This window comes from Ixodes scapularis, unplaced genomic scaffold, assembly GCF_016920785.2.
Source record: "Ixodes scapularis isolate PalLabHiFi unplaced genomic scaffold, ASM1692078v2 PGA_scaffold7__128_contigs__length_106722199, whole genome shotgun sequence".
Lineage (NCBI taxonomy): Eukaryota > Metazoa > Arthropoda > Arachnida > Ixodida > Ixodidae > Ixodes > Ixodes scapularis.
The window spans coordinates 47610009-47623144 of NW_024609882.1; the positions used below are offsets into that span (position 1 = coordinate 47610009).

General features: G+C 45.2%; 1 protein-coding gene across 1 annotated transcript in view; it reads right to left on the reverse strand.

Moving 5' to 3' along the window:
* The window catches only part of LOC8027799 (Down syndrome cell adhesion molecule-like protein 1 homolog), a 101949-nt gene that overhangs the window by 56227 nt on the left and 32586 nt on the right, over positions 1 to 13136 (reverse strand). The window contains exons 3-5 of the mRNA XM_040207633.1: positions 11104 to 11364; positions 10268 to 10675; positions 4295 to 4456 (exon numbers count right to left, since the gene is read on the reverse strand). Of these exons, the coding sequence (XP_040063567.1) occupies positions 4295 to 4456; positions 10268 to 10675; positions 11104 to 11364 (831 nt within the window). The remainder of the gene's footprint in view (positions 1 to 4294; positions 4457 to 10267; positions 10676 to 11103; positions 11365 to 13136) is intronic.

Sequence of the window (13136 nt, forward strand, 5' to 3'; positions counted from 1 at the left end):
CCCCTCTCACGCTAATATTTGCCAAGGAACTGTCTTCCGAAGACTTTGCCCGCCGAGTTCTGCCGCCTTTTCAACTCAGGCCTTCGGGCTTGCCAAATATTAGGTCCATCGGGTCAACATCTGACTCACAATGCCTCCTGTGGCTGTCAAGCTACGGCGTCTCCCACTGACACTTCGACCTCAAATTTCGGAAGAACTCTGTTGGTTGGGAGAGCTGGACGCCATTGAACGCGTCAATGCCCCCGAAAGGGTGTCCGTCATTGTCGTCGTGACAAAGAAGGACGGCAGAATTTGACTCCGCCTTGACCTTCGTGAGTCTAAGAAATCTGTTTCCATGGACAACTTCTCTTTTCCTCACATAAAAGTACTCCTGAACAGTCTTGTCCGCGCCACCCACATCTCTAAGTTAGATGTTGAGTCCGCCTAGCACCACGTGTTGCTGCAACCCGACAGCCGAAACTTGACCATTTCGTGACTCACGATGAACTATTTGGTTCAAGCGGGTGTGCTTTGGCTTGGCGTCGGACCCTGCAGCCTTGCAGCAGTGTGTTGTAGATTCTTCAAGGGTCCGTCGGCCTTCTCTTCTACATTGACGATATCACTGAGTTCGGCAAAAACAACAGGAGCACCTGGAGAACCTGGCCGCTGTTCTCCGCCTCATCATGGCAGCTAGACTTCGGATGAATGAGAAACGTACCTTCTGAGCTCATGAATTGTCGTTCCTGGAAAACAAGGTCACCACGCAAGGCATCTTGCCACTGTCCGAAAAGTGAACTTCATTGTGAACACCCCTGCGCCCACTCACGCGGAGCCTCCGTTCGTTTCTCGGCCTAGTCGAGTGCTACTCGAATATCGCTCATGGCCTTGCTGACGCCATCGCGCTTCGCCAGTAGAGAGTGTTACCACGGGCCCACCCAGACATTGGGTTTGCCGAGACATCTGAGGCGTCTGTCAGGATTGGACCTCGAGATGCCCACGACGATAGAGGGAGGCCGCTACTCCTGTTAATTCGAAGGAGAACATCTCGAGGTTGTGGAGCATCCTGCCTTCCAAATCCATCATGTTAGAAATAACTGGCACCACCTGAGACCTGAAGAAAGACAGGGTCCGAGGATTCTCAGGACAAAACAACGCACGCCTTACGAAGGAGTGGAAAGAGGCGTCCGAGAGCAAACTTGATGGGGGGGGGCGGGGGGGGGTTGGGGGGGGGGGGGGGGGGAGACAAGCTACAGTAGATACAAAATGGACTTTATAGGAGCCCAATCAACCACTGCAGCTCTATCAAACAAGCAGAAAGCCTCCTTATATTGGTTTAGGGATCGCCCTCCCTTACCCCCCCTCCCCCCCCCCCCCCCCCCCCCCCTGATATCGCATATTTCCATACCGTGACCTCCTGAAAAATCGATGAACAAAAATGGCTAATTTAGAAAACCCTGTTTGCGCCAAGTCCATGTGCTGTTCCCGTAATGAGATGTGCATTCCTTGTGAAGTATTTGGGAAAATTCCACATGAAGAAAAAAGGAAATTGCTTCACATTTAATTCGATGGGAAAGGCGAGATAAATAGACGAAAGACAAGCGGCTGAAATACGTCGAAACATAAAGCGCTTAAAAACCCTTTGAACTTAATAAATGTGAACGAAGAAACACCCTTTGCAGATTACATAAGTGGCGCTAGATTCAGGGTGCACAGAACGTGGATACGCGAGCTTAAAAAAGGACGCAGGACCCCCAATCTGCAGTGTACGATTTTCGAAAAGTTACGTATCAGCTTGACTTTATTCGCATCCTAAATCCTAACAAAAAAACTATTTTTCTATTTCTTATAAATGCACATAGGACACTAATAAGGCGCATCAAAATCATAATTAAAACCAAGTTTTGAAGAACCTCCATAAAAGGTTTGCTTTAGTAGATCCACAGCCACAAACTTTACGAAGACAATTGCTCCCTCAAATAGTATATCTAAAATTATGCAAAATCGCTGGTGTCGCTACGCTGATTGTAGACGAAATGCGTTAGATTTATCAAAGGGTTTGTTGTTTTCAGAGAGGCAGTCTGGCCCTCCCGGATGTCGGCGATTTTGGGTGCAGACACAACAGGTTTCATACGCGTGTGCGTCAACAATGGTGTGTTATGGGAAGCGTGCTAGAAAAATCGTCCCCTCTTGTGAGAAGAAAAGTGAACGTAACGAGGTAACGCACAGAGCGGAAGAGCACGGCGGGAACCGCTCTGCGGAATCGCAAAAGCAGTCCACGGTCCAGTCCACTCCAAACCAAACCATACCTGTAATTGCTGCACGCACCAAGACAATAAATGTAAAGGCATTTCAAAATGAGTTTAGGCGTTGCCTCGAATATATAATTGCCATTAACAGAGATGCTCATCTGATATATGTTTCGTTTATCTTTGTGCAAAATAATGCCAAATCAAAAGTGGGATATGAAAAAAAAAAAAATCTGCCCGTTTGTTTTTATACAGGATTCTAAAAAAAAAAAAGAAATGTATAAATAAAGATTTGTGTCCTCTTGTTCACATAAATATAGTTGCTTCGGCAGTCAATATCAATAAAATGGACGCTAAAGCTTCGTGTAATAAATTGACGTGACTTTAAACATACCTTTGAGTCAGCTTAAATCTACACCATAGAAACACTGCCACGAGCATCATGCTCCATATTTCTGTTTACCCCATCTACCTCCATGCTCCAAGCTTTTCTAAGAAAGTTGGGCATGCGTGCTTAGTCTTTTAGGAAGTCTGTATTTAAGGAGCGTGACTACAATCCATAGAGTTACCTTTCCTTTTGAATTCTTGATCCGATCCTTTGCTAAAAGTTTCATCTTTCCGAACGATGAAGCCTTCGAGCTGAAATTTGAGAGCAAACACTCTCGGAACCATCCGAGCATTGAAAGAGCTCAGTTGAAGTCCACACCACCACTATAACACGCACAATGTTCAACGAATTTACACTCAAACACAGGTCCCAGTTTTACCGCTAACTAACGCAAATCTTTCCGAAAGCTCTAATTCAATAAGCCGATAAACCGGTTCGTACTTTTTCCCCTTGCGAGTTGAACTCAGACACACTTTCCGAAAACGCGGTCAACGAGTCGCAGCAATGAAACGACGGCAAACACGGAAGGAGTCTAACGCAAGAGGCCCATCGACGTAATGCAGCCGTATACTCTCCCCATACCGGCAGATGGTGTCTGCCGCATCGCTATCGTCCGGACCCGCCCGCATAAATTCCATAAATCTCCTGTCGTCCCGCGGATAAACTGCATTCCCTCGCCCTCGTTATTGTCCCTGGAGGCCGCTGTGACCACACCATGAATACTGCATGCAGCGCAGTGCGACGTTTTTTTGGAGGGCCTCGGATAACAAGCACACATTGCCAATTGGAACGGGCGTAGGCTTTAGCGATAGGGACGTGAGTAATTCTGAGCGGTCGATGGCTTATCGCGCGCGCCCATCGCGACTGGGTTGTAACGAAGTACAAGTGTCGTACCGTTAGCTCGATGGGCAGCGTCGGGTTGGGCTCTCGACACAGCGTTTGTCCGCGGTTTTCAAAACACGAAGGTTTCTATACAGTCTTTTTTTTTAAATTCGGGTAACTCAAAAAACCGCCTCAGTGATTTTTTAGCTGCCCAAAACTAAACACGTTAACGGAATACTCAGTCTTAATTTTTACGGAATGCTACTTATTGTCGCTTTATTCAAAAGAGCAATTGAAAAATAAGGCAAAAAAAATGTAATGTCAATACCGACGTTCGAATTTTCCCCCGTTCGCCGTTGGATCACATGTCTATAACTAGCAAATAACCCAGGCAATAAAAAAAAAACTATCGTTTTTTTGTTGTTTCAGTTTAAGCCGCATTATTTTTACCTCTTCGTGCTATTTGTAATTAGCACGTTTTTAGAGTTAACAGCAGAGCCTTTGAGCCTCTCAGACCAAATCCTGTCCTTTCGACTCCTCGTTGCGTGCGCTCTTTCTAACACCACCGCTTTCTGCTCCTCTCTTTCTTGCCCTTTCCACCCCTCTCCTCTCCACATGCTTTCTCACACCACCTGCTTCTGCTCCACCCGTTCCTGCGTGCTGGCTCCGTAGCTAAGTTAGCAGTACACCCGGCTAACTTTATCAACTTCGCGAATAAAAGCATTGTGTCTTGTACTTTAGGTTACTAGTTTTGGTTAGGTTAAGTTAGGTCAGGTCAAGCAAATCAGTGAGTATTAATATTTCGCGGGAGCTCCATTTCAAAGCATCTACCGGACGTGCCGCGTTGATGTCCACTCACCCAGAACCCTGACAGATACGCTGTTTTGGGCGGACAATCCGTCCTTGTTCCTGGCCGTGCACGAGTAGAGGCCCTCGTCCGTTGCCCTCTCCACGTCTTGCACCAGGAGGGTCCCGTTGGGGAAAGCCTTCTGCCGGTGGTTGTATGGGAGCCGCAGACCCTCTGTGTCAGCCAGTACACGAAAAAAATCGAGAAAACCATTTTAATGAAACCCGAAAAACACTACATTTCCCAGCTAAATTGATAGGGGAATTTGACGTCACATGATTTAATGTTCACGTGAACTATATACCAATATATTTGCCGCGCGAATTTCAGCGGATAAATTAAAGAAATGGGTTCTTCATTACCGGAATGGCTGTTTAATGTCTTCTATGAGCATTGAACGATCGTTCCTTAAATAATACAATAGTATGCTTTACGCCGGGTTTTCCAAATGCCCAAGGTCCTTACAATCGACCGCAAAATTCGGTTTCTTAACCTATCGCGGTACGATTTTGAGCAGCGCTGCCCACAGATGGTGCTTTTTTTTTCTGTAAACTTTGCAAAGAGCGAACTTAACTGAGGAAAATTAAAGAAAGAGAAAGGCCTAACTCCTATGGAAACGCCTCGAAGCCACCGGTCTTCAAAACGTACGGCGCCGTTTCGCACGGGAGACAAGAGATGGCGCAAGCGGTAGCGGCGCCAACTGCCGCCAACGAACGAGCATACGGCGCCGAGAGCCGGATTCATTACCAGACGATTTGTTTTTACTCAAGAGCGGCGCGAACATTTTTGATATCTGTTGCCAATGTTTTCTTTTATCATCTTTATTAATAAAACACATTGAATGCATATATAATCGATTAAAAATTGTTCTTCGGGTTATTTTGACTGGTCTCATTTTGCGGTACTTATGTCGTCTGCTTTGCAGACCCTTGGTACCGCGCCTGCTTTTGGTTCTTCGACTGCCGCCGCTTGCGGAACGCGCGCCGCTTTTGAGTCGAACCGATCATCTGCTAATAAGGATTTGTAGCAGATCGTTCTTCTCCGCGGCAATATCCGTAAAAAAAAAAAAAAAAAAAAAAAGCCCCAGCTACGCATGCACGCTGCCAGCCTTGCCTGCATAGTTGAAATCTTGAGGCGGATTACTCAGCGCTATTCGGGTGCTTAGCGGGCTGCGGAAACGGTTTACTACAACTCCTTTATGACGCCGGCTCTCGCCGCCGTCTGCTCGTTCGTTGGCGGCAGTTGGCGTCGCGACCGCTTGCGCCGTTTCTTGTCTCCCTTGCGAAACGGCGCCGCATCGTTTGAAGACTGGTGGCTTCGCTGAGTTTCTATAGGAGCTAAGCCTTTTTCTTTCTTTAATTTTCCCTCAAATAAATTAGCTCTTTGCAAATCTAAAAAAAAAAAAAATGCACCATCGTTGGGCAATGCTGCACATAATCGCAGCGCGATAGATTAAGAAACCGAATTTCGCAGTCGATTTAAAGAGCCTAACAACTATTTAGGACACTCGGTAGTACCTTAGAAGTGAAGGTCGCTGTCAATTCGTTTTTGTCTACTACCTGATTACACGATGTAAGAGATGCCAAAGGAACTTAACTAATTAAAAAAATGGCAATATATATATATATATCAGTTAGGTCCACTTGCGGCGCGGCAGAGATTGAAGGGTGACAGTGCATTCCCGTTTTCTGGAAAAAGTCCAGAAGGGAACGGTAATGCGGCCATGTGCCCAACGTTGAAAGTCTGGCGGCCGGTTAGGATGAAGGCACAACCGGCTGAGACTGCGCCGACGGCTAGCTTGAAGGTCCGTGAACCTCCAAAGGAGGAGCTTCAGATCCACCTCCCGGATTGGGTGGGACAAAAGGGGCAGCAGGCAGATGTCGTGGTATGACGCGTTCTGGCATGGACAAACGGTGTGATGATCGACGCATTCACATAAACTTTTCAAAGCGAGACCTCTTCTAGGAGGTTTGATTTTCTACGATAATATCTCAGGTGATCTCGAGAATGATTGGCTTGAACCGACGTCGCATCGCCGGCTATTGTGGTGACTTTATTTCTCAGCAAGTACCCTCTGCGGCATACATTTAAAAAAACCTTTATGCATATCTCGGTTATATAGACACTTCCGTCCCCCCCCCCCCCCTCCCCCGGCCATCCCCAATCTCACCCACAATGCGAGTAGGCCAGAACACCAAGACAAAATTGATAGTATTTAAACATTTTTATCCAAAGAATATTATTGTAATATAGCGGTGCATCCACATCATAGTCAATGACAGCTGAGGAAACAAAGGTGCTGCTTTAAATTTGGGTTTGGATATAAGTTGGCAACCCCACAGTTGCCACATAAAAACTGAACAAAATTCGCATTAGAAATCCGGAACGACCGCTATAAATCTATATATTTCAGGCCCAGAGCATGAATGACTTTGAAACCCAATGTACTCCTATAATTAGTCTAAAACAGGACAATAAATAAAGTAACGCTTAGAAGGGAGCTATGTAGTTTTGCTCAGATTGCTTCCATGCACTCAACGATGCCGGCTGCATAACCTCACTGTTACCAGGTGTTACCTAGTCTGTTTTTTGCAATACCTGCCGACGGACACCTTTATTCTTCAGACCCTTTGTGCGATATCTGGTATCAGATTAAATATTTTATTACCCAATCCACATAATTTGATAAAACCTCTCTCTTTCCAGTAGCGGTATCTGACGAATTGTGACGTCGCTTGGAGCTTCCAGCAACCAGCGTCAGAGTTTAAATTCCTATAGCCCCGTGTGTTTTCGAAATTCTTGCGCATATTTCACTTCGCCCATTTCACCTGGCAGACACATAAAACGCGTTTATACGTTCACGTACAAATCAAATAAGAGCACGCTTCAATGCTTTTCACTGTAACACATCAACGGCGTCGCAGACGTTACTCTGACTGACAACGCTTTTGTTGGGGAAATGCAAAAATGACGACCCCTTGACGCTAACTTACCACAGACATAGAACCATGTTCTAATATTAAAAATATATTTGAGAGCACTCTGGGTCCGCAGAAAAAAGAAGTGGCAGTCCCGTTGCAGAGCGAGAAGGTGACGCTGCTGCGCGACGGCAACAGCGCCATCTACCCGCTGGCACTGCTAACGTGACTTGAAAACCGCTACAAATCCAGCCTCATGCAAAACGCCTATTTCTCCCGCACGATAACTGAGAAAACACGCTACAGTTAGCGAGAAAACCGTTAGATTTGCCACGCTGGTTGACGCCTTACGGAAAGTGATTCGTACTCAAGCGATCTAATCGGCTGATGTCGCAACCTAATTGGCTGGGAGCAACAATGAGCTACTCGGGAGCTGCCACACCCTGCAATTTTTTGTCAGTAACGACAGTATCTCATTCAGAGTTAAGATTTATTCGTGCAGTTTATAATTTCTAATCCGTAAGTACAAACCTCAGCTAATGTCGTTCATGAAAAGATAGGAACATCCTTACATACCTAAGCGAGTAGCACCCATAAAGCGAGTAATTGAAACTCCTGCTCCAGGGCTTCAGAAATGATGATGCAATTTATCTTCTGCCTTCAATACAGCTTACCCGCTTAACGAGCCTTTTAAAAACATTCTCGAGCTTCTTCAAAACCCTCCAGATGAAAGCCACAAAAGCGGTAAATTTGGAGAGCCCGTCTCGTCTGGAGTCGCAAGGTTATTTGCGATCGGAATTAAATTATCTCCGGAGAACTTCAATCTCATCGGAGAGGTTTAATAAAGCTCGGATGGCATATCTCGGCACACGAGAAAGCGAGACTACAGGAGTGGCCTAAACCCAGCCGTGAACGAAAGCCAGACTCGCGTGTCGCGTTGCGTATAAACTCGAGCTTTATAAACCGCATATCTTCCAGCCAGATGAACGGTTATTTAAAAAAAACTAAAAGTCCGATCCTTTGTTTCCCACAGTACCATGCGGAATTGCGGCGAAACCTTCCACGTTTTTCTGGAAAAGTCCATTTAGAAACCGCATACTACACACGTTAGAATTTGTTTTTTCTTTAGCAGAATCTTTGAGGTTGCAATTTCGGTCTCGCTACACAAACCAAACGCGGAATAGACTGCGTAATAAAGCTACCACAAAACAGAACGCGTAGAGCCAATTTGCAGCAGCGAGTTGCGCGCCTGGTGCGACAAGATAACACCAACGATGTTACTGCTTTCTCCTGGGAAAACCTCTTGAGCGAGTCACCTGGTAAAACCGTGATAGGATAGCTCGCGCACCGCTAAGAAGAAAAGACAAGCAACAATGTACGATAAATGAAAACACAAATTGCGAGCGGTAACTTAAATATGAACAACAAAATGTGAGCGGAAACTCAAATAACAACAACGAGGAAACGGAAGTTGGTTTAGTAGCTCGACGAACCCGTTTGCTCAAGGCTTCGAAGCGAAGAAATAATGCGCGGATTAGAAAAAAAAATAAAAAGAAAAGACCTTTAAAAAGGGTTTCGGTGAATTAGAGTGCGTGCCCCGTTGACGCTCCATAGTCAAACACGCGAGACATCGCGGCTTCGTTAGTCGGGACAAAGAAGCAGGCGTACACGCTCTCCGTTTAATTATGATCCGACCTTGTTCCAGTGTTTTTCAAGGATAGAAACGACATAAAAAATCAGACCACGTTTGTTAGTTAACTTTGAAATCTGATAAATCATTGCTTTTTTGCAACAAGCTGGCCTCTACATTATAATATTTCAACCATCGTGAAAAACCTTTGCAAGTAGCAGAGCTGGGTTTTGTAAAAGTCAAACTTTTCCGAATGTTCTGATTTGGGCTGGAAACTTTTCTCGGTATATTGACACGGTACATTGCACATTATTTCTAAACAAACCAACTACATATTGAAGTGTAAAACAAAGTAAATAAACGCATATTCGTTGCTTAAGCACCAATTTCGAATTGTTGGCTCCGCGTGCGTCTACTCTATAACAAGAACACATTAGAAAACGTTAAATAATATGTTTGGCTTTGTTGCAACTTATTTGTTTTGCTTCAAGTACGAAATAGTACGTTATTTTTACTTATATCAACCACAATTTTCTTTCTACGTTACAGGCTATCAGGATCTCTATAAGAAAAGTAAGATTTAGGTTGAGACCCTATGGGCTCGAATTTAATGAAACGCGATTTTTCTAAAGTATCATCACATCACTTTCATGCAAGTATTATATTCGTAGTTTTAACACTAAAAAAAAGTGACTATAGAAGTTCTAAAAAATATATAATAAAGATTTTTTTTCTTTTTTTTTTTGCGGTTTATATATTGTTTTTTATTTTACATCTACTTTACCTTTTCTAAGCACTCGGTGAGCCGATTACACCAAAAAGTTGGAGGAACTTAGCGTTAGGCAAAATAAAATTATACTGTAAACAATCATCTAATTTATTTTTGTGGTTATATTATGTCTAATGTATCAAAAAATATTTTATTGCGCAGTTCTAATAGCTTCAATTTACCATTACTATTCGTAAAGTTTATCACTCAGAGTGAGTGATAACTTTGTCCTAAATAAGAAAGTGTGCCGGAAAGGAATGTTTCATGGGTAAAAAGGGCCTTTATTACTTTGTCGAGTAAATCGCAACTCATATTGATTTTTGTTAATATTCATGAATACCTACCGGGAGCATTACGTCGGGGTCAGAACACAAAATTCTGTCATATACTACGAGCTCAAATCAAAAATATTATAATTACAATAATGTAGTATATGGACGCTTGGTACTTCCGAATTCGTGATTATTCCTTTTTATCGAATCCAAACAGCATAGAGGGCGTCAATTTTTAGTGAGGCGACCACTCCGCCGGTTGACCCTCAGAAGTGTGACAGACAACCAATGGACCAGACGGCGTCAATTTTCAAGGAAAGCCGTAATATGTTTGACCTAGCTTCTTGGCGCACAAGTAACCAAACGAGTAATTGAAAGAAAATAGGAAGATCTTACCTCTTTCCCAGGTGATGGAGTCGATAGGATGTCCTCCGACGGGACAGGTGATGCTCAGCACCTCTCCCGCCACCACGGACAGGTTGCCCATGCGCCGCACGAAGGGCGGGCCGTGAATGTTGACCCGGGCGGCGTGCTCGGAGACGCCGACGTCATTTCCGGCGCTGCACCGGTACAGACCGCCATCTTCGGCCCTCACCGCCGAGATGTTGACGAAGCTCACGACGCTCCCGTCACTCGTGACGTAGTCACCCATTCGGAAGCGACCGTTTTCCGGAACCGGAAGTCCGTCCAGCGACCACGTGACCTGAGGGAGCGGCCTCCCCGCAGCGATGCACTTGAGCGAAATGGAAGGACCGGGGGAGAGCGTGCGTTCCGTGAAGGTTTCTCGGAGGATCGGAGGATCGTCTGTAAAGTGATGCAAATAGGTCGAAGAACATTCACTACTGGGAAATATTTTGTGTCTTACAGAAGTATGCACTCTCTTTCTATCCCTCTCTTAGTTTTTAGCTTCTTACTCTCGTGCTCCGAGGAACCGTCAAGCTGAAACCTTGCTGTATTTCTGTGGCGAAATAAAATGATATAGTTTCTTTTGAAATCAGACTTTCCTGGGCAATAGTGCTGCCTCGTATTCGGTCCGGGCTCGTGTTCTTAAGAATAGACCACGAGTTTCTATTTAATGTTTAGACAAAAGCTAATGAAAGCTGTCTGGGCAGTGGCACTGAGCGTTTGTGCAGGCCGTGCGCTGGTGTACATCCAACGTCCTTTGTTTCACAGCCAGCGGCGTCGACTCGGCATGTCGTCAGGAGCCGTAACGTCGGAAGGTTTTTGCGTACCGGCCAGCGAGAGTTCAGCGGCCGCTTGTGCCGACTCCTCCTCGTTGTAGGCGTAGCACTGGTAGACACCCCGGTCCTCTCGCCGCACCGACGGGATGGTGACGCTGTACGGCGAGTGGCTGGAGCCCCTCGACAGCGGCTTCTGGTTGTGGTACCACTCCACGCTGGTGACCGGATGGCCCGTCACGCTGCAGTTGAAGCTTGCGGGCCTCCCCACGTCCGCCTTCTGGTTCCGAGGGTGAATGGTCACTGACAGCGACGCTGCATACGGGAAAACAAAAAAGTATAAATAAATAATCAGCGAGACCTATACATATTTACGCCGCTAATCAACCAGCTCAAAGATGGAGAGTCAATGGGCCGGGAACCCATGCGCTTTCACAGAGGAGAGCATTACACACGCTCAGAAGTTCTTTCGTAGCCCAGTAAACAAAGCTGCAGCAAGAAGAAGATATGATGAGATTGGTCTACATGTATACGACGTTGCCACAGCCCCCCTTAAAAATAAAACAAAAACATATTTTGACCAAAAATAATTAATGGAGAAATCTCCAAACAAATCTAGGTGATTGGTGCACGACCTAATAAATTCGCCTGGTCCGGGTATCCATCCCGGGACCGTTTCCAGGGGAGCGCTCTACCAACTGAGCTAACCAGGGCTTAGACGTCAGTAGAGCAAACAGGTTTTATCAGCTGCCACCAGTGTAACACCAGCAAGGGTGAAGCTCTCATCTTAAGGTTATGATTACAATGCAATTAAATTCACAGGTGCAACCGAGCTGGACAAGAATGACGAAAATAATCTCTTGAGAAGGGGAACAAGAGGGACAAAGAACAAGCACAAATCTCCAAACACAGCTAGGTGTCTGGTGTGCGACCGAAAAATATCTGCCTGATTCGGGTATCGAACCCGGGACCCCTCCATTTCCAGTGGAGCGCTCTACCAACTGAGATCTACCAATCTCCAAGGATTATTTTCGTCATTCGTGTCCAGCTCGCTTGCACCTTTGCATTTAATTGCATCATAATCATTAAAAAAAATTTTTTTATATGACAAAAAACGAGAAATAACTGAACGCTCATCCTCCTCCAAATTGTAGCGCTAAGGGCCCGAAGCAGATACCAAACTGTCAAAACGAATCGTTATTTTATTCAAAAGACACGATGCACTCTTTGAAAGCTTCAACGCATAACTGGGACCTTTTCTTGGTTACTGGCGCCGCTCAGCGCCCTGCATTCGAGGGCTCCCCGCCGCTACTTTCCCATTGAAAATTTTAGAATATCACTTCTAACTTTTCAAGTAGATAACGGATAGTTTTGAAACTTTGACATCTGCTTCGGACTGCTGGCGTTACATTTGGGTGGCAAATGACTCGGCAATGCAAAACTTACTTTTGCGGTAAAAAAAAAGAAAAAAAGAAAAAGGCCCTGCAAATTATTTCGAGGTGACAATCTATTGGCGAAGTGCGTGACCGAAAGCGTCGCTGTGGTCGGCCTTCCACGATTGTCCGAACGCTGACTAAGACGTCAGAAAAGGATTTATCATCGACGGAAATAAGAGGAATGAAAGAACTTTAATTTTGACGGTGTTGGCAGTGTTGCTTTGAGAGCGCAATAATTTCAAGTGTCCACCATGCTATTTACAAACACCATCGAACTTGTTGTTTGTAAGGTAATGACGTCACAAGGGGGAACCATAGGAGGCGCCACCAAAAGATCTCGCCGCTAATACTTCGTTTCATCTTAAAGGGGCACTGACACCCCAAAGGTCGAATTCCTTGATGTTGTCTTAAACGATGCAAATTGTAGTCATAGATACGCAAATATGCATCACAACGCGACAACAGCTGTCCAAACGCGCGCGCGCGCGCGCGCGTATTTTTAATTTTGGCATTTTTCTCTTCCTCTTTTCTCCTCCTCGCTTCGTTTCATTTGTGACGTAATCCGCTATAAAATTTAGTAGCTTTTTAAGCGACGATCTTATTATGTTTAATAACGGCATTCGTAAGACTTTTTTTTTAATGCAACTGCGA